The sequence below is a fragment of the Phoenix dactylifera genome, chromosome 1 (genome assembly GCF_009389715.1).
Source record: "Phoenix dactylifera cultivar Barhee BC4 chromosome 1, palm_55x_up_171113_PBpolish2nd_filt_p, whole genome shotgun sequence".
Lineage (NCBI taxonomy): Eukaryota > Viridiplantae > Streptophyta > Magnoliopsida > Arecales > Arecaceae > Phoenix > Phoenix dactylifera.
In genome coordinates this window covers 18,000,960-18,024,837 of record NC_052392.1, presented here as the reverse complement: position 1 = coordinate 18,024,837, position 23,878 = coordinate 18,000,960, and the positions used below count along the sequence as shown (strand labels likewise).

Below are 23,878 nucleotides of genomic sequence, written 5' to 3'. Positions count from 1 at the left end.
GGCAAACCATTGCCTCTGTCCGAGTCCTCTTGCATAAATTGGCTTAAGTTCAATTTAAAATAGCATTAGTCTTTTACAATGTCATGATAGCTATATAAAGACAAGATCGAGTTCTCACAAAAAAAAAAAAACAATGCAGAGAATTTTTCTCATTTTCCATAATAGAAAAAAAGAAATCCACAGAGAAAAATGAATCCTAAAATGAGAAATACAACCCCTCAACCCCATAAAATATTAGCAAACCGTGCCACAGGATAGTCAGACTTCTAGCAAGGCGATTGCCAAGACTAATGTTTTATGTTAAAAAGAAATGACGAGCTTCGACTTGTCCCGGCAACTTGCCTGCCGAGACTGGCTCATATTTGACAAAAAGCCTGGTAACCGCGGTCCCAACAAATCCCGGAACAAGTTCACATATGACACAAACTTGTTATGGCGAGTTCCAACCAGTCCGGGCATACAAAGACGTGAGCTAACAGCTGCAAGCAAGCCGATAAAAAAAACTAATATATGTTTTAAAACAAGGCTGATGAGAAACCATATAAACTTTTTTTCTTCCAAAAAAATTTGAACATTTTTTAGGTGAAGAAACAGGTAGTAGGGGTGGCCGCTTATGTGGCTAATTATTCTAGAAGTACCTTGTAGGAGAGTTGCTCCAAACGCTCCGTGACATTTTGTTTTTTAACTTTATTGAATGTATTCGTACATGTAAAATATGAGTAGCCTGCTTAAGTTAAAAAAAAAAAAAAGAAAAGAAAGAAACTCGCGGTACCATCAGATATTACATGACAACAGCACGTTCCAAAACCTTGCTTCAGAAAATTATAGCTACTGGTCCCACGACGTTGCCTGCCAAGACTAGTTCATTTTTCGATGAAAAAGTTGGTAGGTAGTCAATCTTTCATCTAATTACGGCATGTGGTCTGCCGACACTAGGTGATAATTAGCAAAAACTTAATCACAAGTTACACAGCACACTGCCTCCCAAGACCAGAAGATTTATATCTGAAGATCAGCAAAAACTTAGTCACAAGTTACACAGCACACCCCCTCCCAATACTAGAAGATTTTTATCTGAGATCGCTATGGCGCCCTTGGTATTTGGTCTGAGTTTGTGGCAGTAAACATTAGTATTTAGAAAAGTATTCGTTCAGTCCCCATTTTTTCCTAAATCAGTGATATATCTACACACATTCGCAATAGATATTGACATAGATCTAGCAAACAAATATATCACCAAACGAAAATAATTTAAAATGACACACAATCCACGATCCCAGGAAACGCTTATGAGCATAGGAGCTGCACATTTCAAACATGTAGGTCAAGAAGAAAACGTAAATTTTTTTCCGTACACGACTGTTAAAGCATCTTTCAGTGGGGTGTCTCCGAACCCCAGAATTCATGGCCTATCACCCATAACTGGACCAGACCTGCATGGAAATAAAATATAAGTATTAAATGTGTTCAAAGAAAAGAAACACTGTAACAGTTTAACAGATCGAATTAAGAGACTATCAGATGGTAGACAATCAAGCATCTTCTGAAGCACGAAAAACAATTATCCATGTTCTTGGCTCATAACTTCTACGCATAAGCTGAATTTTCCAAATAAGTTAAATTTTGAGTTGACAGAGGAGATTTTTAAGATTTGTCGTATAACATACATACATACATATCAAAAGGAGGACAGGAGCTCTCTCATGGATTATTACCACCATCCCGAAAAATCCAGAATGTAATAAATATGAGCTGGGCATCATTAACTTCTATGTTTATGTTATTGATATGGAGAATTTAGGGTTTTTTTATGAAATGGTCTTATTAGGTACCCTTATCTCAATGCACATATTATTCCCATTTGCCTTTGTTTGCTATTTGATATTATTTTAGCTCTATGGTAGAAGACGGTCAATGATATTTCTTACTTAAGAAAAGAGCAAAACGCCTTGATTCAATGTTAGCCAGTATGAAGCCTCTGCAGGATCTGCTTCCAACTTGCTGATGACATCACTCTTATGTCAGGGTAGCTAGGAGCGGCTCTCGCATGCTCAACTAAGTCTGTGTGGGTGGAGGCGGAAGAAGCTCTCAAAATCAACATAAGTCAACATAGGCGAATGTAAAAAAGGATGCTTACGACCAAGGTTTGCCATGCCAGTTGGCATCCTACCATATCAGACGTACCATATCATATCGGTACCGAACTGGTATGTAGCGTACCATATCAATAATTGGTACGCCGAGCTGTACCGTACCAAACCGCATATCTACACTATAATAGGATGGTACCGATATAAGATGCGGTACTGAGACGGTGAGCTTTGCTTATGACGATAATGTAAGAATCTTTTTTCCCCCGAAAGTTGGGGGGGGGGGGGGGGGGGGGTAAGATGATGCAAATATCATAAACATTGCAAAAACTCCATTTGCAACTTTGTCATGTTCTGGTGAGATTATTTGCTTAGAGCAAGGCAATCTGAGGAACTCCTGCTGTAAAGATTGGGGAGGCTGGGAGCTTCAAATCCTGGTGCATCTTGCTCCATGCAATCATCTCACAAATCATTTCCTTTTTTAGGTCACATACGGCCTTAATGAATGAAGTTCTCCTTTTTATGGTTTTGGATGCAATATACCCATTCAAATATGAAATATAGATGAATCTGAAAGATCAAATAAATTTTGATTGAAAATAATAAAGAGCATAACAAAAGAAAATCTCCTCATTACCAGGAAATTATCTGCAGGATCAAAAGGAGGAAAGAGAAGCATCAAAATCATCAAGCTTAAGTAAAAGCAACGCATATACAGCAAGACCAAAATTGCAAGCTTTATCTTCTAAAAATACTGTTTCAAATTCAAACAGAAACACTAACTAGATAAAACTTGGTTAGCCTACAACGTCCGTAGGTTTAATCAAGAAGTCAATTTTGAAGAGATAGCAATAATGACCCTGTTTCGATCTACAAATGATGCAAACAACTTAAGGGACTATGAATTGTACCTTTGAGTGTAAAATAGTGCAGAAGCTCACCTATATCTTTGATTCACTCTATTTGCCAGCATGCCTCCTTTTATGTTTATGAGATGCATGACGGGAACTGGCATTCCGTGTGGTCCTCGTCTTTTTGCTACAAAATTCAGAAGTTTTAAATGAGAAAAAAGTGAAAAAGATGAACGGACTCAGAACAGATTGGGATGGGCCTCTAAAGAAAAATAGTTCAAAAATACTAACCAGAATATGGATGAAAAGATTCTGTAAATGCAGAAAACAGGTAAAACCAACAAAGCAGAGGCCTGCAATAATAAAATTGAACAAGTCTTACAGATGCATTCTTTTGGTCAAACTCTCATATTAAAAAAAAAAAAAAAAAAAGGTTACTGCAGATAAAAATGGAGCACTTCATACCATGAACCACACCAGCTCTTTAGTTGCAAGAGGTTTTGTGAGTTTATGCTTCACTAATTTCTCATGGACAGCAGCTTGAACCTACAGGATGGGGAAAAAATCCTCTGATACATGCTAGGTGTTCTAGATTCACCAAAACAAAGACTACTTTAACTTCAGAGAAAAGGGAATATTGCAATTTATATTAGAAATTATGACCATACACACACACACGCACAGGGAGAGAGAGAAATTGCATATGTATACCACTCTGAAGCTAATTTATTATGTCTTTATCTCATAACTAATCTAGGATACCCATATGGATAATCTAAAATTATTCTACAAATATAGATGCAATAAAAAGACAAGCAATATCTGTAAGGTTTCCAAATCCCGGTAAAAAATAATTGTCTTATACATTGTTTTGCATATACTGAAAGCACTGATCTACCGATGATGAACAATACAATTAGAAGTTTTTAAAGTGAAGTTATAGCAGAAGTAGGTTTGCATACTGAATGCCATCAACTGCCTTCCCTTGAAGGGGTTGATAACATTATAGATTATTTACATTACGATATTTACATGAAATTCAGAGCTATGCCTCATCATAAGCACTAGTTTACACAAATAGCTATGCCTTTTCACTGAATAACATATACAAGTGCATAAAACAATAACCTCCTCAAGTCCTATAAGATGTTCTTTGTGATCCACTCAGCTTTAAAACTTCTTTTCATTCTTTATCTGATATTTTACAATGCATTTGGAGCGCACACAGTAAAAGATCAGAGAAACATTCTGCAGGCCAATTCAACATCCTTGTTATCGATGTATACATATCTGCAAATCTAAAACATCATAAAAATATTTCACTATCATATCTTTGACCTACTTTGCATGTTCTGTACTATAACATGTAACAAACCTACACTACATTGACTTAGGCACGTGGGGGCATTTTAAGGAAATCACACTTCCGCAAGACAGTATCTCAATAGAAGTCAAAAAAGGCGGTTCAAATTCAAAATTAAATATATGCAAGGTATGATCGTTATAATCCAAGATGTTAACTTGCTTATTCAGGCGAAAACTAATAGCCATGTAGTGCGCCCCACAAAGTCTCAAAATACAAGAAATATTTCAACCAATTAAAAACAAATAATGTAGGCTTAGAGTAAAGCAACAACTGAAAAAGGAATACCTGATGATGACACGCAGTCGTTGATTCCACCGACTTTCCATAAGCATGGGCTACATATTTTGTGTAAGGTTTCAAAACAAGACGCACGTTCTCAACATGAGGCTTGCTGACAGCAGCGACTTGGTTAACATATGGTTTAGAAAATTTCTTAGCTTCCTGGCAAAAATTTAGCAGTCTATATGAGAAACCAAGTCGCAATAATCATGATAGACATTTCACATAAGCTGTAAGTTACAACCTTAAAGAAGACATATAGTTGCCAGTTCATAAATTCATCATGAAAGATACCTGGAAATAAGGATCGGCAAGTTCTTTTACTTTCACAACATGAGGTGTAACAGTATTTGTGCACACCCAATAAGCCTCGATAGCTTTAGTAGAGACCATTTGCACATGGGGCCTAATATAAGTTATCAAGGTCACCCATTGTTCCTTGACAGCAGGGATCCATTTCTTCACAGAACAAAAATAAAATGAGCAAAGAAACTTCAATAAACTTATAATATCTACAAAGTGAGACATGTTTTTTAAAAAATAAAGTCATCTACAAACTAGCAGGAATATATGATAGAATAGGTACAGGTTCAGATAAATAACAATAAATGTCTTCCATTATATACCACTGCAACAGTAGCACAGAAGATGATTAATTCCAGCAAAAACATAAGAAATGAAGCTCCACAATGAATATGATATTCCAATCAAAGAATTTATAGTACACAAACATATATTAAAATCTGATAGGAATATCATATTCATAAGGTATATTTAGCAACTACTTACTGTTTTAGCAGTTTCCAGGTGGGGTTCTACCCATTTCTGTGCCTGGGTTGATTTCTCTGATGCCTGAAAAAATTTTCGGATCCAAGAAGCGGTCACCTCATGCAAACATTAGACATCTATAAAATATTATGTTCAAATAATGTACATAAAAACACTGATGTAGTCAAAAAAACAAGACTTGCAGACCCAATTTTATTACAATTTCTCCATTAAGTCATGTGATTTTGGATAGGACAAGCATGGGCACCTTCTGTAGGAAAACATCCAAAGCAGGTTTCCCATGCATATTCCAGTGACTCACTGCAAGATCCTACAAGTCACAAATAAAACCAACTAAGAGCTAAGCTGAGGATATATATATATATATATATATATATATATATATATATATATGCATAGGCTTGTTCAATATGAGCTGCACAAGTTAACCTGACAACGAGCAATATGGTTTGCCAGCCAAGGTGGTAGCCATGCCCCATGAACCTGAACAAAAACATAGAATATTAACCTCACTCTTGAGTAAGCTTTTACTACTTGTGAAAGCACAATGAATAGAAAGCAATAATTCCCACGTAAGCCAGTAAGGCAACCCAAATATATGCAACTAAAGGCAGAATTTGAGGGTTCTAAGAGGTCAGACAAGAATGCATGTTGCTACCCTAAAAAGTCTAGCTCTGATTAAAAGAATCCATCACCAGCTTCAGTATGTTAACAAAAGGATTCTAAAACTCATGTCCTTTAACTCTTCCTTAAGTTGAAATTTTCAGAATCTGAGACTTTTTAAGTGTAAATATCTGGGTGTAAAACCAAAGGGAGGTTAATATAGGTTTAGTCAGGAGAATGTTCAGAAAATTATTTTAATAATACTTAAATTAGAAATGTCAAATTCTTGGGATGTATGGGTCTTCTTTTTTGGAAGGGGAAAGACAAAATAATTGGATTCATGAAGTTTAGCATGTTTCTATCATAAATTCAGAACACCTTTTCTGTTCTCCACATAATTTGAAGTTTTTAAATATTTGGAATGTGACAAATTTTTAGGAAGGTACTTAAAGATGTAATAAACACAGTCACACCTAGAAACTTACGTTCATAAATTTTTAACTAGTTTCTTCATGAACGAAGCAAATCCCAATCATTCTGATGTTATAATACATTCAAACAATAAATGAGGCCAACCGTGTTGTAGATAAAAAAACATAGTTTAGCGTGACTTTGTTAAATGAGTTTATGTAGGTTTTGAAGCAAGTTTTAGGGGTTTTTTCTTTTGTTAATTTAGGATGACTTATAGGACGACCATGGAACACCATATAATGAGGAAATACTTGACTTAAGAATTAGGGAACAGGTAAACACTCGCTATTGTGTTCAGACAAACAGAATTTCAGATAAAGGTTCTGCTCAAGCTGACAGAAGATATGGAACAAAATAATTTTAAGGAAGCTTTAAGGGCAATTTCATGTATCTGTAATTTCATATGAACTTCTAATTTCACAATTACTCCACAGATAGAACCAGAACCTTTTATTCATATTCCCTCTGATACTGGGAACTGCTCAGACGATAGTTAAGTTTCCAGTTGAACATTCAATAAAATTCTTTAGTTGCTTTCTGGAAATAAGGTGATCAAGTATCCTTGATAATTAATGAACATTCGCTGTTGATCAGTTCGAGATTAGGTCCATCGTTACTTGTTGGAAGTCTAATTACTGAATGCTACAGAAAGTACTAAAAGAAACTAAAGCATTATGATTCATATTCTCACCTCCCTCAACTTGTCTGATTTTGATCTTGCTTCTAATTGCGTCTTTGCCAATTGCTCCTGTAAAATAGGAGAAAAGGGTTATTTTACCGTGAGAACAAACATCATGTGTTTATTCTGGGAGGTACCATATGGTGACCCTGGAAAGTACAAACAAACCTGTGCCACTTGAAGAGCTTGTTCAGATTTCTGAAGTCTGAGTCTCTGTTCATCATTTATCCTTTCAAGCTAGAGAGGAGAGAAGAGAGAGAGAGGGAGGGGGGGGGAGAGGTGGAGATTCAGTGGCATCATAAGTACAGAAAATTCTGGAGGCAAAATCAACATTATTTATGCCCTATTTAACCAAATCTTACTGCTCAAAAGTAAAGCTTTTGACAATAAAGAAAGCAAGCATCTTATACCTTCATTTTATGAGGCACTTGTTTATCTAGCATATTTCAGAGAACAAATCTTGCAAACAGATGATATAGTTATCTGTCTATTTTCATGTGACTTCTCTAACTAGTGCTCTTTATACCTCTGTAAGACCTATCGAATGGCAAAGTCTTCTTAGTTGGTTATGGTCTGGCAGTATAAAATGAGGAATCAGCAGAGTCCAGGACCTTCCATATCATTTTCTAGGATCAACCACAATGAAATTAAATAAAATCCATCTTCTGGCTTGTGGGAGTAGAAGCACCTATTATTTTACATATCCAATGGTGATAATATAGATAAATAATTTGCAGAGGAAAAAAATTGTTGTTCAAGTCCATGATCGGATAGTTGGTCTGCTTTGCAAGGTGGTCTAATGAAATATCGAGGCCATCAAGAACAACACTATCTGAAGTCCTGAGAGACAGACATCTTATTGTCGACTTAGCTTTGAACATTGTCCTATTATTTTACTCAGACCTTCGAGGAAAATGTTTTCTGATGTACTATAAGATTGTTCCTTACTTATCCATCTACCTGAAACATAATGAGTTTACAATGACCCAGATGGCCAATAACTTTTTCAGCTAGCGACTCCACAAGCTCCAGCAACTATGCATCAAATAAGAACATAGGACCAAAATCTCTAGAATGCTCAAATGAGCTTCAGCACTGGAAGCAGTGCACATGGAAAATAAACCAGATTGTACAATGCATAGTTCACACCTACCTCTAGCTCTGGTTCTCAGGAACTCGAGAATGGTATCCTTCTTAACAACTCTAGGGGCATGTTACATGTATATAAATAATACTTCCTGTTATATGTACATGTCTGAAACATTGATTGCTTAATGGTGGATACAACTGTCACACAACTAAGAGAAATGTGACATCAGGATAACAAATTGAACACGTAATTGTAAAGCTTACATGAGATAGGCTGGCAAAATTGATACCACATATACAAGGAGGTTGGGTGATCATGAAAGGTAGACAAGAGAACAAATAGTTCCATAATACACTCATGGCACTGGACAGGAAATAGCAAGCTGAGATGTTTGGAACACGCAATACTGCCATCAAACAGAAAAAAGAACTTACGTTTTCCAATTTCAGACTGAGTTCTTGAACTTTCTTCTCTGCTTCGCCAGCCCGGGCCACAAAAGCATCTCCTTTTCCAGTCTGGGCCTCTATTTCATTTTTAAGCTTCTCAATCTATGCATCAAATTCAGATTATGATTCTATCAATGCTATCGGAGTAGTCAAATACCTATTCTTCTAAGAAAAAGAAGACATTCTTTTCTGACCTGTTTCTCAAGTTCATCAGCACGTGCACCAGCCCTTCCCACCAATTCCTGGGCGTCTACAACTCCTTTTTTCTACACAATAACAAAATAAAGATGCTGACTTCAAAGAATGCAGACAAAAATATTAAGAAGTATCACATCATTGCCTTACCTGAAGCAATTCTATCTCACTCTGCAGCGAAGCCATGGTCGCCAACTTCTCCTCGACAATCTTTTCCAGTTGTGCAATTCTCTCTTCTTTTCTCTTCACTTCATCAGTTCTATCCGATAAACTTGATTCTTCATTAAAAAGGAATAGAAAGAATAATTTAACAAAAATATTGAAAACTAGTATACCAATCACTCCAAAATTCAAAAAAAAAAAAAAGACCTTTTGTCATATAAACGTAAAACTAGCTAGATAATTTCAAGATCAGTTAACAGAACAGATTGATATGTATGTGTATTTCTCAAAAAAGATAACAATATGCCAACCTGCAGAGGAAAAAAAAAAGATAAAATCTCCGCAAGAAACCACGAAAAAGGAAGAATATAAGAAGAAGAAGGAGAAAGAAGAGTCGGCAATCCGCGGATATTAAAACAAAAAAGTTTCTACCTTTTTGGATAAAAATATCAAGAAATGATTATTTACTCCTTTAAAGTCCAAAAAGAACGCGAAGAACGTGTTAAGAACTTAAGCATTGGACAAACTAAATCGCAAACGCTAGTCGAGCGAATGAGACCCCTGATCTCCACGAAATCTCTCGTCCACGGATGCAAAACAAAGAACAAACAGCCACGAAAAACCCTAGCTTTCAAAAGGATTCAGCGAAGTGATCGAATCCAGGCTGACCTAGACCGGCGACCTTGGATTTAAGCTGCTCGATCTCCGGCTTCAGCGGAGAATCCCAAGCCTCGGCCACCGTCCCGTCCTCGACCTCCGCGTCGCTCCGGATTCCAACTACCAAGATCGAGAGAACGATCGAAACCATCCAAATCTTCGAAGCCGCCATCGATATCAGATTAAAACCCAAAAGAAAAAAGAAGGAAAAAAAAATTCCCCCCTTTTTTTTTGTTCTTTGTTTTCGTCTCTACGTTCCTTTCTTCTCGTCGCTCGCCGTGGGGAAGAGAGCGGGAGAAGGGAAGGGCCATAAACGAGTTATGACGAATTAATAGAGTCCGTCTCCACTTCATTAACCGACACGTGCCGGTCGTCATCTGGCGGGCTGACACGTGGTGTCGAGCGAGGAGGGAATGGATACGTGGGTGGGGACGACGATGGCGGCATCAGCGGTTGTCTTGTAGCCGTTCGTTTGGTAGACTCTCGAGAACGACGGCCGATAGCTGCCGTTCGCTAGCCGCTGGCTAGAAGTGGAGAACGGTGGCTCTGGGAAATCGTGTGGACGGTCGTGATCGGATGCCGGACGCGACATTTAAAGTTGGTAGCGGTTTCAATACTCGAGTATATATAGATGGATTCTATTTTTTTACAAGAACTCTTTATCTCCATAAAAACAGAAATATTTTTACTAATTTTGGCTGCGACTTGCAAGGACATGCAACTATTAAATTTTCCTTTTGCTATATTCTTATCCCAATCCTACTCAATTGCCATGATTCAAGCCAAAGTCAATGTGGTTGCTAAGTTCTAGCATCCAAGGGGCTAACATAATAACTATTTCAAGGTCTAGCTTGGTCTAGCTTAAGCCTTCTAATAACTAATGCTTAGGCTAACATAATAACTAATGTTTAAGGGCTAAAATAGCTTAAGCTTTCTAGCATCCAAGGGAATAACATAACAACTAATGCTTGAATAATGACACTTATTATTTCAAGGCCGTTCATAAGGGCTCAAATTTAGCATTAGTTCCTATTTCACCCCAAGTCAGTGTCATCAACCGTGGTCTATGTAATATAACAAATTCATGCCCATAGTAACTATAACTCAAAAGAATGTGATACAAGCAGTGACCAACAATTTATGCACAAACCAATTTCAGATGCTTGCTTGGGATTTTATGTTATTTGCGTGCAAAGGATGACTCCTAAACCAAAGCAGGATGCAATAGTTGGTTTGCCCGTATTCTTTTTTTTTCCGAGGGGGGGGGGGGTGCACCAGCAGCTCACACTAATCTCACGTGAGAGCTGCCTAGAGAGTTAAGAGACAAAATACTCCACAGAGATAGAGACATATACAAAACAGGTGCCAAGTCCTTCTTCTGGCAATATTTGAAAATGGAGTTGGTTGTGTCCATTGTTGCAGTAATCCTGGCTAAAGTCGATGAAGCAGCTTGCACGGGGCTGCTGTTTCTTTACTAGTTCTTTGACCGTGCAAGCGTTGCCGTTTACTAAACGGCCATCGAATGGTAGAATAATATTTTAAAACATTAACCTACTAATTATGCCTTTGTCGAAGTCTAAACACATTTGGCTTTACACCCTGCTGTTTGGAGAACGCATCCAGTGGGGTGTGGAAGCTTTTGAATGTACAATGAAGGAATTGTCAAAAGCAAGAATTTTTCGGCAGCGGGTCGAATCAGCCATTTGCTTCTCTCACGCTTGGGATTCTTTAAAATATATGCGTTAATCTTGTTTTTTTTTTCTTAAATGAAAAAAAGAAAGGAAGGAAGAAAGAAGCTTATATGTTAGTATGGTGCAGACCTATTTGACTTATAATATCCCTGCTGAGCCAAGATAAATTTTAGGTCGTGGCTATAGTTAATTAATAGAATATATATATATATATATATATATATATATATATATATATATATATATATATATATATTGATATAACGGTTGCTCACACAACTAGTACAGCCAGTAGAGATAGAACATCTTTAGGTTACAGCTGTGGCACTGCAATTCATGGAATTCAATAGATTGCCATCTTGGCCTCTTGTTAATTTATGTACGTATTGCAACATGCTGTCTTTACAAGTAATCAAGCGTTAAACATAGTCCAATAAGTATTGGGTCCTTGGAGCTTCAGCATTGGTAGAATGATGGTGCAAATTAATTGCAAGAGTTCACGTCCCTAGAGTAGCCTCCTCATAGATATGTGCACCTTGATGGGTTTAAATTAATCCAAGACCAATTTAGACACAAATTTTCCCAATAGACCAGTTCCATCTCATGCACAAAAAGTCTATGAAAGATCACATGTTTGGCTGTCCCTTGTAGAAATGTTCAAATGGAAGCTTTAATAGTCATTTACGAGGCGACAAATTTGTTGGAAATTCTAATTTCCTATTAAAAAAAAAGGAAAGGACCAGGATAAATCTCTAGTTCTCTACCGTGCCCAGCAAAGGAACCAAATTAAGATCAAGTTGTAGGGACATTAAGCTGTGTAAGCCTAGTTCTACAATACTTTGGTATGGATATACTTAATTTTTAGGGACTTTGGTTGTATCAACAATTTATCTTTTTTTTTTTTATGACGAGGGAGGTAAAGTCACTCGGCGTTTATTAGAAAAGTGGAGTTTACAAAAACTATTTATAAAGAATTTACAAGAAAAAAAAAAGCATAAAAAAGCAATAAAATTCTTTTAAAAAAAATAGTGATATGTAAGTAGACCTGTTAAACTATTCCACAATTCATCGAGACAAGCCAAATCTGCTTAGAGGCCAACCTGCAAGGTGAAGAAACTACTGTAAACTGGCTCCAAGGAGATCGGCAACAGCTGATTGGCTCTCCAAAAGCATGGAGTTGAAAGCACCAAGACTTGTTCTTGGGAGCTCGAGTTCAACCTTGCATGGACTGTTTAAGTGCCGCCAATCATTTACACTGGTTCCAGAGAACTATGAATTTATACTGATTATTGACTAGGATCCTGCGCTTTAAATCAAATGAAAAGGTCGAACGTAGGCAGGTAATTGATGTTTAATTACAAGATGATCGACAATTAATAAAATATTTTGATGAATAAAATATACAAATCATGTCGTTCATGAATCAATTTGTTTATATGCAGTCGTCGTCTCCGATGTGCTTTGAAAGTTGGCATATATTTACGGCATGTTGCATGGATGCTGTTGAAGGTTTTGGATCAAAAACAATATGATGCTTATCCTACACTTGAGGGCTTAGGGCTCTCAGGCAAGGGTTCTCAACTTTTGCACTCATGGCTTAAGAATCTCGAGTTACAAATTCCAATAGCCAAGCCCAGTAAATGTGATGCATGGATAAAGTAGTTTGCCATAATGCAAGCATAAGTATTGAGTCAACCACAATGTAGCTGGAGAGAAATTATTTCCTACCCTACATGCAGAGCGTTGTCACGCACCCTATCAATCATAACTACTTATTTCTATAGGCCCATTCATTAAGCATACATCTTGATGCATTCTTGCAGAAATGAGCGGCTATGATTGGCGGCGCCCTCCGCCACGTGGCTACGCAAACTTCAATTTTGCAATTTATAATAAAAAAAACATGTATCCAATATCAACATTTAATAGGGGGTTATATGTGATGATGCACGTGTAAAATTTGACCCACTTCCGGCAGTTTTTTACCGAGACTAGTTTGTTATTCAAGTTCAAGTTGAAGAAATTTAACACCTTCGAGTTTTCTTAAGGTCAATTTGGATGGCTCGATCTCGGATGGAGGTAGAAGGGGATGGGCTGGATTTTTCACCAGGGCCCGAGCTCTAGTGCGGTAGCAGCGGGGGGCTGTCAGATTTTCGATACCTCGATTCTTGGAGTAGAGCAGCAGGCGGCCTGGATGGACATGTATTACGCGCGGCAGGTGCTTTAGATAAGTTCAGTCTTACTGGAGGATGATTCGGCCATGGCGATCAGCTCGGTCTGAAAAGGCCCGAGCAGCGACAAAGGAGTTCATCCTCTGCTCCGCGATATTTGGATGATAGTGAGAGAGGGCGTTACATTTTAGGCTATGCATGTATATCGTGAAGCTAACAAGGCAGCCGATTGGATGGCGGCATATATAATGAGCTACTCAAGAGGCACTCTATGGACTGAAGAAGGAGAGATGCCCGGAGCACTTCGGGACCTTTTATTTTTCGATTTTATTAGGTGAATTCGTATCCGTAATGTATGAAATGCTCGTCTTAGTGTAAAAAAAAAATAATAATATATATATATAAAAAAAAAAAGCAGCTTAGGCAGCGCTATTACGTAAAACCCCCTAGCATTTAGGCATTTAAGAAGAGAACCTCAATAACGCGCTCGTGCGCGGCGACGCCGGCGAGACCCCGAAAACTTTCGCCCCTCCTCTCTCTCCCTCTCTCCCCGCCAACAATTGTTTTTTCCCTTTATTCGAGATATTTCCATCCCTAGGTTTATCCGATCGCACGGAGACGAGGAAAGAAGGATCTCGAGGATTTGCCGAGGGATTTCGATCATGTATCGGTTAAGGTTTGGGAAGTTCTTCCTCATCTCTTTCCTGTTGGTTGAAGATATTTTGTATCTGTTGTAGATCTTCGACATTAGCTTGCTGAGGGAGAGGAAAACTAGAAATGTAGATCATATCAGTCGCATTATGTGTGGGATTGATTAAAGAAGCACGAAAGTTTTCTTTTTTTTCCCCAAAAAAAACGGAGTGAGGAATCTACTGGAGAAACTTGTTTAGAAGAATCATAATTGGGAGCTATCAGGTCTGGCATCATCGAAGTCCAAAAACTGCAATGAGATATTACGACTAAATAAACTATATTAGTTGAGATTTGACTAGATGGATATTTGAGATAAAAGTGTACAAAATTGCACCAACTATTACATAGAAAAGTAGGGGAATTTTCAAAGGATCGATCACGTACGTGTGGAAGTAAAACATTAAGAAAAGCATGAAGTTTGTCTTGATCAGGCTATGTATTACCCGTTGCATTACATCACCGTCATCTTTTCTGTGTTTTAGATCTGTTACTTTAACACATTCTAAACTCGGTATTGATTGTCCACTCATGAGGCCAAGCAGAATGGCAGATGCACCTGTGTGGAAACTCACAAGTAGTGGAAACTATTCAGTAAATTCCTTCTGCAAATTTCTAAACCATGAATTGGGTATCCTTTAGCCTTATTGTACACCTGTTTGGATGGCAGCAGCTACTACTGAGAAGGCTAAAATATTACTCTAGCTTGCTCTCGAAAATAGACTATATATGGGAGAGGTACTTGCGAAGAAGGGTTGGGGAGTTAGTTCTGGATGTCCCTTGTGTGCTGCAAATGTTGAGTCTGTAAAACGCCTTTTTATAAAGTGTCCATTCATAAGAACCTTTTGGTCAGTCTTGAAGACACACCTCAAGTTCTCTAGGCTGCCGACTAATCTTCAGGACCATTAGACTTCATGGTGCTGTAGAAAAATTAAATCTCCTTTGAGAAGAGCCTGGGATCAGCTTGTCATGGCAATGCGTCGGCTAGTTTGTTTGGAACGAAATTCTAGAATCTTCTTTGATAAAAAATATCTTCACCTTCTACAGGGTAATCTTTGTGATGGCAAAGCAAAAGAGAGCCACGATCAGCTTATGAGTACCCTTGCTCCCTTGTTCTCTCGGATTTTGTAACTTTTGTTACTTTTCTCTTGTACAGATTTATTTTCTACTGAATAAAATTTGAGGGGAAGTATTTCACTTCCTCCCTTCTCCCTTCAAAAAAAAAAAAAAAAAAGATTGTCCGCTCATAAATCATGAGTTTGTTTGTTTGTCTTTGGCTTCATATCTCTAATATCTCAAAATTGTCTGGTTGTAACGAATGTCGAATCAACTAGCATGAAGCACATGCAAATGCACATGTTTGATTTTAGTTTTTGAATGGCAAGATTACATATATGAAAGCATGGGACTAATCTTTTAGTGGTTATATACTAAGAGGGTTTTTAATAAGGTTGATACACATCGACTATGGCTTTCTTTATAGTGCTCGAGAGAATTGGAAATGAAGCAAGTGCCTCATATTAAAGGGAAATGCATTTGTCAAACAAAGAAGGAACCATGCAAGAACTTAAATTCAACATAATAAAATTTTGTTGCAAGAACAACTGAGAACTGTAAAAATTCCTTGAATAAAAATTAAACGACAAGAAACTTGCCATGATCTGCAAAATTATATTTACAATTCCATATATATTAAAGATTCCCTGGAAGCGGGGAACAACACTTCCTGCACAATTGTTTTTTCATGTTATCCTTATGTTTTGGCCTTTAACATTCATTATGAGCAATGATGCCTTCTATTGCAAAATGGAGTATGGAGTCACAATTTACCCTTGTGTTTTTGTTGAACCTTCATACAATTTCTAAAGCTTTTGTTTCCATAGCTATACCTTCACCTACAGCTCCTAAGTTACTTCTAAAAGTCCATGAACCATCAGTTCTTCTCTTGAGGTTTCAATGGAGTAACGCAACTGCAAAATGTGTTATTAAGTATATATTCATCAATAGTACAATACAAGTCTTCCAATTATCTATTTATTCAGGTAGTGATTAAATAGGTGTGCAAGTACTCAGCAAGTGGCCTCACAAAATCAAGAGGTACATGCTTGTATCCATGGTTCACTGTACCATCCTAAACCGCTTGGTTTGGGGCAACCAAGCTATACCAAAAGTGGATCAATACGGTTCCGCCCCTCAATTCAAAACACTGGCAAGGGACAGGGAGAGGGAGAGGAAGAAAGAGAGGACGAGAGAGGGCGAGAGGGAGGGAGGAAGAGGGAGGGGGAAGAGAGAGGCCGAGAGTGAGAAAGGAAGAGGGCTTTCGAGCTCCCTCTCCTTCGGCGCTATGTAACAGGGGCAGAGCTCCTATTTTGAAAAGAAATAGGGGCTCTATCCCCTTGACCTTTTCGTTTCAAAATGCCCTTTTTTTGAAACGAAATAGGGGCTCTATCCCCTTAATCTTTTCATTTCGAAACAAGGGCTCTGCCCCTATTATATAGCACCAGAGAAGAGGGGGCTCGAATGCCCTCTCCCTCTCTTGGCCTCTCTCTCTCTCCCACCCTCCCTCTCCCTCCATCTGTCTCTCTCTCCTTTCCACGCTTTTGTTATGGCATGGCAGGAGGAGAGGAGGCGTGAAAGGCCCCTCCCTCCCTCTCTTTTCTTCTCCCTATCCCCTTCTCTCTCTAGCTTCCCTTTGTCGATATGCCACAAGTCGGCATAGCACCGTACTGAACCATACTGTATTGTTGGGCAACCGGTACAAGTCCCGGTACCGGTTCCACCGACCTTGTTTGTATCAGATAAATAACTTTGTTTATTAAGTACTTATATTGTTAAATTTGAATTGTTTTATCTATAATCAAAATCATTTGCATACCTTGATGTATTGCGATTCAGCAAGATTGCTCCAGTCTGGATATCAATGAATGAAGGCTATTTTAAAAAAATATGCTACTATATTTTGACATCTCTATAAAATTATAAGATAGTTATCCAATGCCGCCCCCTTACCCCCACCCCCCCCCCCCCCCCCCCCCCCCCCCCCTTTCACTCTCTACGTGTGTACACAAGCACATGTGGGCATTCTGCAGAAGTGCAACAAAATGAATTTCTTGCTTGCAAATGAAGAGGCCTTACACTTCATATTTCTAGCACCAACATGCACTTAAGAAACCACATTATTTAGGAATCCATGCTAACATGGTTGCGGATAGCTGCGATCTGCCCCTTCCACGAGCCTTGCATGAGAAGACGAGGGCAAAATGTAGCCAAGGACAACCTGCCGACAGTCTGCAGTAGAGGAATTTTCTCTTAAGTTGATGCCGGCAGATCATCCTTGGCTGCACTCCACTCTCTGCTTCTTCATGTAAGGCCTGGTGACAACTCTTGAATGTCATGATACTTCCATATTTCAAAAGACTAAAGAGGAGGATGAACTTGCAGGACCCATCTTCTCCATCTTGTGCTCTTCCTACTTCATATCGCTGATATGGTGTTCATATATATAGGCTGGTCTGCTTGACAAAGTGCTTGTCGTATTCTCTGTTTGATTCATTTGGTTGTGTGGAAAAGTGATGGAAATCTTGGGATGCCTGTTACACCTTCGCGACAAAATTTTCAAAAGTGATTTGTTACTTCTAGTGCAAAGGTAATTCCCTCTCTTTATATCATCAAACTTTTTCCTCATTTAGGAAGATCTACAGCATTTGAAAGTAATTGTCTAGGCCACTAAAATGTGTTGGGCTACCCTTACATGACTCCATTGCCACTAAAACATTAATTAGATAGCATTGGGAATAAAATCTTGACTATACAATGAGATATGCAAGTGCCCATGCTTAGCCACAAGGAATTTGAGTTTTGTCAAAGGAATTTATGCTGAGAATAGTGGGGTTATTATTCCTTCTGTTTTACTTTCTGACAATTGCATGAGGTGCTCTCCTCATGTATTGTCAGGACTCTTGGACTTTTTCAATGTTGGTTCTGGTGAATGTGTGTTTACACTTCATTCTTCTATGAATTCTGTGTATGGCATTTCAAGCAACATTGCATTTTTAATGATTTGCTTGGTAATGGTGCAGATGCTGTCCATGTTTGGCCTAGGACAAGACTGGCTCATAGTTGGCACAATATTCCTGGTAGTCTTGTTGGAGTTGATATTCTGTTTAAGCCTGAGAATAAAGTTTCCAACAGTCCATCTGGATAGTGGCACTTATATGGTGCCAATGCTTAGGCTCTTCTGGCTGGGTTAGTATGAGGCCTGCTTTTCTGTATTCATTGAAAAGCAGTCTGAAGGCCTAAATAATTTTGCTGCTGAGACATCTCAAACCAGGTCCAATGATGCATTAAAATGTTACACACACACACACACACACATTAGAAACAGTGGTTATTCACCACCACTCAGGTTTGAACTGAGGCCCTCAATTGGAGAGGTAGGTGCCAACCAGCTGAGCTACCACTACCAGCTGCTGGTCCATTTACATGTTATATACTGCCATTGTATTAACCACATCTACTTGTTATCCCTTGAGCCATCACTAGCACATTTGCTTTGAATGAGTTTGTTGTATTCATTAATATATTACATGTTATGGGACTACACATGTTGATATTGCTCAGTAGTGGTTGATGCTTATCTAAACGTCTGGCCATGTAGACCAATAAGACTGCAGTGTTTCTCCGGCTTTTTGAATGGTTCTGCTGTCATAAAGGTTCAAGCGACCCTTTAATGCTAGGGAAGGTTGTTCTAGTGGATACTTTTTTGTAGAGCCAGATGCTTATCAGGAAGTAGAGTATATAGTACTTTTTGTTATTTTCTTTATTATAAAAAGACAGGCCATTCCCAATGATTGTGTAGGTACCACAAGTTAATGAATTCTGATCTATCTTATGGAGGACTAGGATTTAATTGGTATACTGTTTTGGGACCATGACAATTGCTTGAGAACCAATTTCATGGTTTTTATTCTACAATGTAAAAACTCAAATGGCAGGAATGAGGAATTGTTTTAAGATTTAATTTGCCTACACTATTGTTGGTAGTGAGCTGAGAATAGGGCGCTGAGCTGACACAAATTTGATTGGTCAACCAAAGGATTGTGGAGATTGAGGTGTAGTCAGAGAAAGCCAACAACATAGGGTGAACTTCAGATATTGAAAGTAATGATATCTTGGTAGAATGGGATAAAGGAGGATGCATGATTTTGGGCCAAGTAAGAAGTTTTTGGAGCAGAAATTGAGACATTGAAAGATGCAAGGGAGATTTAAAATTATTATTAGCGGTTCACTTCAGACCACCATTCTGGCAAACAAGACAGACTTTCTCTCTAGGTGATGTTACAGGGTTCAGGTGCCAGGTTGTGCTGACTTCAGATCATTTATCTAATGGAATTGGGGCTATACTAGCAATCTCCAAAGGAATTGATATTTCACTTCTGGTTGATATGGCTATGTGTTCATTTTGGATCTTAGTGCTCAAGTGGAACTACATGCATATTTCCATTAAATTCAGGCATTGCTTGATGTGTCTGTGTTGGATGGTTGGCAAGTATACGCCCATGACAAATCAAGTTGTTTGTTGGTAACTACAAGAAGCCTGAGTATACAATAATTGGTAATTAAATATAATTTACAACCAAATTAAACTATAAGTACTGCTGATCTACACCCACACTTGCCTCTTGGTAGGTCAACCTTGGTACTTCAACCGACTAGCATGATTAATAAAATCTTAAGAGGTTAATAATTATTGCATTGGACCTAGAAGGAAATTAAGCTCTAGCTGGTGAATGATTGGCAAAATTTTTGCAATTTGAGTTTCATAATAATTGTAAGTAAAAGAATGGCAGATGTCATGGCAAGAGGGAAGTTGGAGAATCTTTCTCTAGAAATGAAAGAATGCAAATGTTTTCTAAGGATGCCATAGATCTGTTGGAAGCCAAGAGTATGTCTATAGGTAAGCCAAAGACGGTAGAATCATTTGGGACACAGAGCATAGAATATTATACATGTGGAAAAGTTAGTCCGCCATGTTGCTTGTTATAAGCTGAATAATGCTATGGAGAATATCTCAACCTTTAATTCTTTTGTTTATGAAAAATGCAACATTAGAAATTCTAAGAAACTTCTAGCGCAATTGGAGGTGCCTTTTCTTTTGAGAACGTGAACATTTATCGCTAAATTGTGCTATGCATATGTAATATTCTCTCTTGGAGGAAAGCTTTGACTGTGCTTTATCTTGGAGTTTTGACTTAGATAGCTGCATTTTTTACATGTGACAACAACTGATTTTAGTGCTGTGAAAACTCTTGAGGCTGTAGATATGATTAATCCACTGTTATGTCAATGGAACACTGAAATTGGTGTCATGATCAGAATCAAGTAAAAATTTTGAAATCGTGGTTCCTTGGTTCAGTGAATGTTGACCAAACAGGCATCCACAGAATAACTGTTCATTGCATTTTTGCTGATCCATGCAACTTTGTCATCTGAAGGCACTCTTTTAGCAAAGTGTGGTTGGTTATTCTCTTTTAATCTGTAACTCGATATAGTTTTCAATATTGTTATGTCAAGGGAAAACTTTGACATTTTTTGCTGATCCAGGGGCAAAATCATTCACCCCAAATTTGTACTATTCTGAAAAAAAAAAGAGAATAAATCCAGCAATATGTTGCAAAACCAATAATTAAGTGGATTTTCCATTGAAAAATCACTATTTTCATTATAGATTTGTAACTTTACCATATTATTGTTCTGTCATGGAATAGTAACTTTTAGGTTGTTCATCTCTTTAATATGTTTCAGAATTCTTATCGTCATTTCTATAATATTATTTCAAGAATATGCTGAATAAAATAAAAAAGTATGAAAACTGTAAATCTCATGGTACATTCTTTTTCTGCTAAATAGATTAGCTGAGATTTGTTGCTATTTGTAGCACTACATACTTAGGTGAAATGTAGGCAGAGAGATATTTAACATTTCCCTGTGATTTCCCTTGTTATGGTGCACATGTGGAACTCTCAGCCACGATATTAAACATAATTACCACAAGTCTTGAGCAAAGTAGAATGTCTATAAAAATCTTAAAGCAAATTTATGTCAATTCAGAGCAATTATAATAGAGTTGGAGAAGGTTGTAAGGTACATCTTTGTTGGATTAACTACTGCTGGCGAAAGAATGGGTAGAGCGTAGGTAAGCCTGACGGCATATATTTCTTCATGTTGAGTTATCTTTACTTAGTCATCATCGTACTCACTGAATGCAAACATTGTACAAGAAAGGGATCCCTGATTCAAATATAGTTGGTATTTGAGGAGGCAATATTCAGTCCTGGACTTTAGGTATTGTTTCAAATCTTAAGGTTTATTTTTTTTAAACTGTAATCATGGTCATTCTAATTGGCATTATTGACTTCACCAGCTTCTCCATGAGCTGATAGGTAATTTAGTTCTTTGAATGAATTCTAAAGCTTGCTGGTTGGCATCTTTTTGTCCGAGGCCTGGGGTGAAGAAATTCAGGAAGGAATAGCTCAAGAACTCATGTCTCTACTGGAGGGAGTTGCACAAATCAAATTACTGCTGTCATGTTACATGCGTTGAGATTTTGACATCGAATAAACTACTCGTTTTTGAACTATGAAATTTATTACGTATCAAGAGGTGAAAGTGTTGGACCTAAGGAAGGGCAAGCGATAGCGCTAGCAGTATCTTGCATTCATTAGAGTTCTTCAACTCATATGCATTGTATGCATGTGTTGTTTGAGTTGGCATTACTCATTTAACTTTTGAAAAATCCTTAGCAATCCTTTCAGTATTTATGCGTACCTCATATTCCAACAATGGGTAAACACATGATCATCCTGCCACATAAATAATTTTGAGTGCTAAGAGAGCTATTGCTGCTTATAATCCATTTTACAGTATGTTTTATGTGTACTCAATCCAACTCATAATCAGATTTTTCTACTCTGCTTGATATGCACTTAATAGTATGAAGTGTGTCTAAGACAAAGTATGACTGGCTTGGTTCTTGATAAATTTGTATATGATGGTAAATACGGCCATCCAGTTTTGAAGTTGATTTCGTCATTAGGCCGCTCATTATGTTCTTATCTGTTGTTGCATCATCTCGAAGCACAGGTTTACACTTTGTATTGTAAAAATTTTCATAGTGCTCTTCGTTGACATTATACTGGTCGCTCAAGAATGCATCTTTCACTAGTACTGCACGATCCATGAACAAAAGAAACAAGAAAAAACTATGAAAGGTTGCATACGAAGGTTAGAAAACAAAAGAAAAGAAAAAACTAGACACCATGAATATCTTACTGTTTCAGAAGCCTAAATTTTTCAGGTCATACCTCTTGGCGCCGCCGAAGTTCTTCAGGGGGCATTGCTTGAGTCATGCAAGGGCCTTGTGTGAGAAGAAGAGAGCAGAAGGTAGCCAAGGACAGACTCGCCGGCAACTTAGGAGTGAGGTAGAGTCTCCTCTTCTTAAGGCTAATGCCGGCAAGTCATCCTTGGCTGCATTCCACTCTCTGCCTCTTCACGTAAGGCCTTGGATGAGAAAAAGATGAGACTCCGGCCTCTCTTTCACCATCTGATCTGTTGATGGAGATGGTATATATGGGCAGAGATGGGTGTTTCAAATGGTGACTCGGAAGCTGGCAATGGAGAGCCAGTGGAATGGTATGTAGATATTCTCTTAACCCATTCCCTGGTGGAACTTTTCTCACAGGCAGTGTATGATTTTGTGGTGCCAGCTTGACTCTTTCCTTTTTAGGATGGAAGTGCAGAGGCTAAAAACAGTAAGTGGGCCACGTCTTGTAAGGGATGCGGGCCCACTCGCATTGGGTGGTTTGCTTTCTAAATTGTTTGTTGGGCTGCTGATGGGAAGAGAATCTTTGTTGGAGGAAAGTTGGAGATGAGAGATATGGAGTGGGGATCATGCCTGGCTCATGATCTTTGGCTGGGACCGACATGGAGATTTTGACTTTCGACTTAGTCGGAGGCATCCATAATTGGAAAGGTTGGTTTTTGGCTCCTTTTTCCTGCTCTTTTCTGGCCAGTTCGTGCACGAGGTGGTTTCTCCATGATCTCGTGGGTGAGCTTTTGGTGATTCTAGACGAATATGTCTAAAGATTGCATGATGTCGAAGCGGAGAAATTTAGAGTTTTAACTTAGGAAAAAATTTAATTTTAAAAAATAAATATACCAGTTTTATTTTTTAAATTTTACATTTTGAAAATTTGAAAAATTTTATTCTTTTTCATCTTACGCTACAACTTTTCTGAAAAGAACGTTGGTTCTAATTTTCGTACGGATGCGATGTTTCTGAAACATTGTATCATCAAAAATGCCGCACCGTATTGGTAATCAGACAAAGTCTATAAATAGGTCGAGCCTTCCATAGATCAAGTTTGAGAATAAGTCGAAGGCGTTGCGCCCTCAATGCCTTTAATCATTGGCTTTGTTCGATAGAACTCTCTCACGAGCTTGAGCTATCCTAAGAGAAATTTCGGAGGTAACCAGCTACGAGATGATTTGATTAGTCTTTCGTACTTGTTATAGGAGGATCGAGCTGAGTTAGATTGTTGTACCTTGGGGATGAAATCGTCGTAAATCTGCACATAGGGGATGAAAAAC

General features: G+C 38.0%; 1 protein-coding gene and 1 long non-coding RNA gene across 4 annotated transcripts; one reads left to right on the top strand and one right to left on the bottom strand.

Moving 5' to 3' along the window:
• Positions 1–978: 978 nt before the first annotated feature.
• Positions 979–9,980, bottom strand: LOC103701468. Of its 2 annotated transcripts, none has more exons than XM_039128565.1 (15): positions 9,691–9,980; positions 9,010–9,137; positions 8,859–8,930; positions 8,653–8,766; positions 7,297–7,365; positions 7,141–7,197; positions 5,805–5,858; positions 5,623–5,685; positions 5,376–5,438; positions 4,881–5,045; positions 4,593–4,748; positions 3,407–3,487; positions 3,233–3,294; positions 3,002–3,128; positions 979–1,433 (listed from the first exon to the last, which is right to left on the bottom strand). In XM_039128565.1, the coding sequence occupies exons 1-14, from the start codon at positions 9,848–9,850 to the stop codon at positions 3,050–3,052; spliced, it is 1,323 nt and encodes a 440-aa protein (XP_038984493.1). In that variant the 5' UTR covers positions 9,851–9,980; the 3' UTR covers positions 979–1,433; positions 3,002–3,049. The 2 variants fall into 2 exon arrangements, with proteins under 2 accessions (XP_038984493.1, XP_038984488.1); XM_039128560.1 differs by having other exon boundaries at positions 3,032–3,128.
• A 4,048-nt stretch (positions 9,981–14,028) lies between these two features.
• LOC120111495 lies at positions 14,029–23,276 on the top strand. Of its 2 annotated transcripts, XR_005512633.1 has the most exons (3): positions 14,029–14,216; positions 17,672–17,876; positions 18,310–23,276. It is a non-coding gene; the product is annotated as an uncharacterized LOC120111495 (long non-coding RNA). The 2 variants fall into 2 exon arrangements; XR_005512632.1 differs by lacking the exon at positions 14,029–14,216 and having other exon boundaries at positions 17,279–17,876.
• Positions 23,277–23,878: the final 602 nt, after the last annotated feature.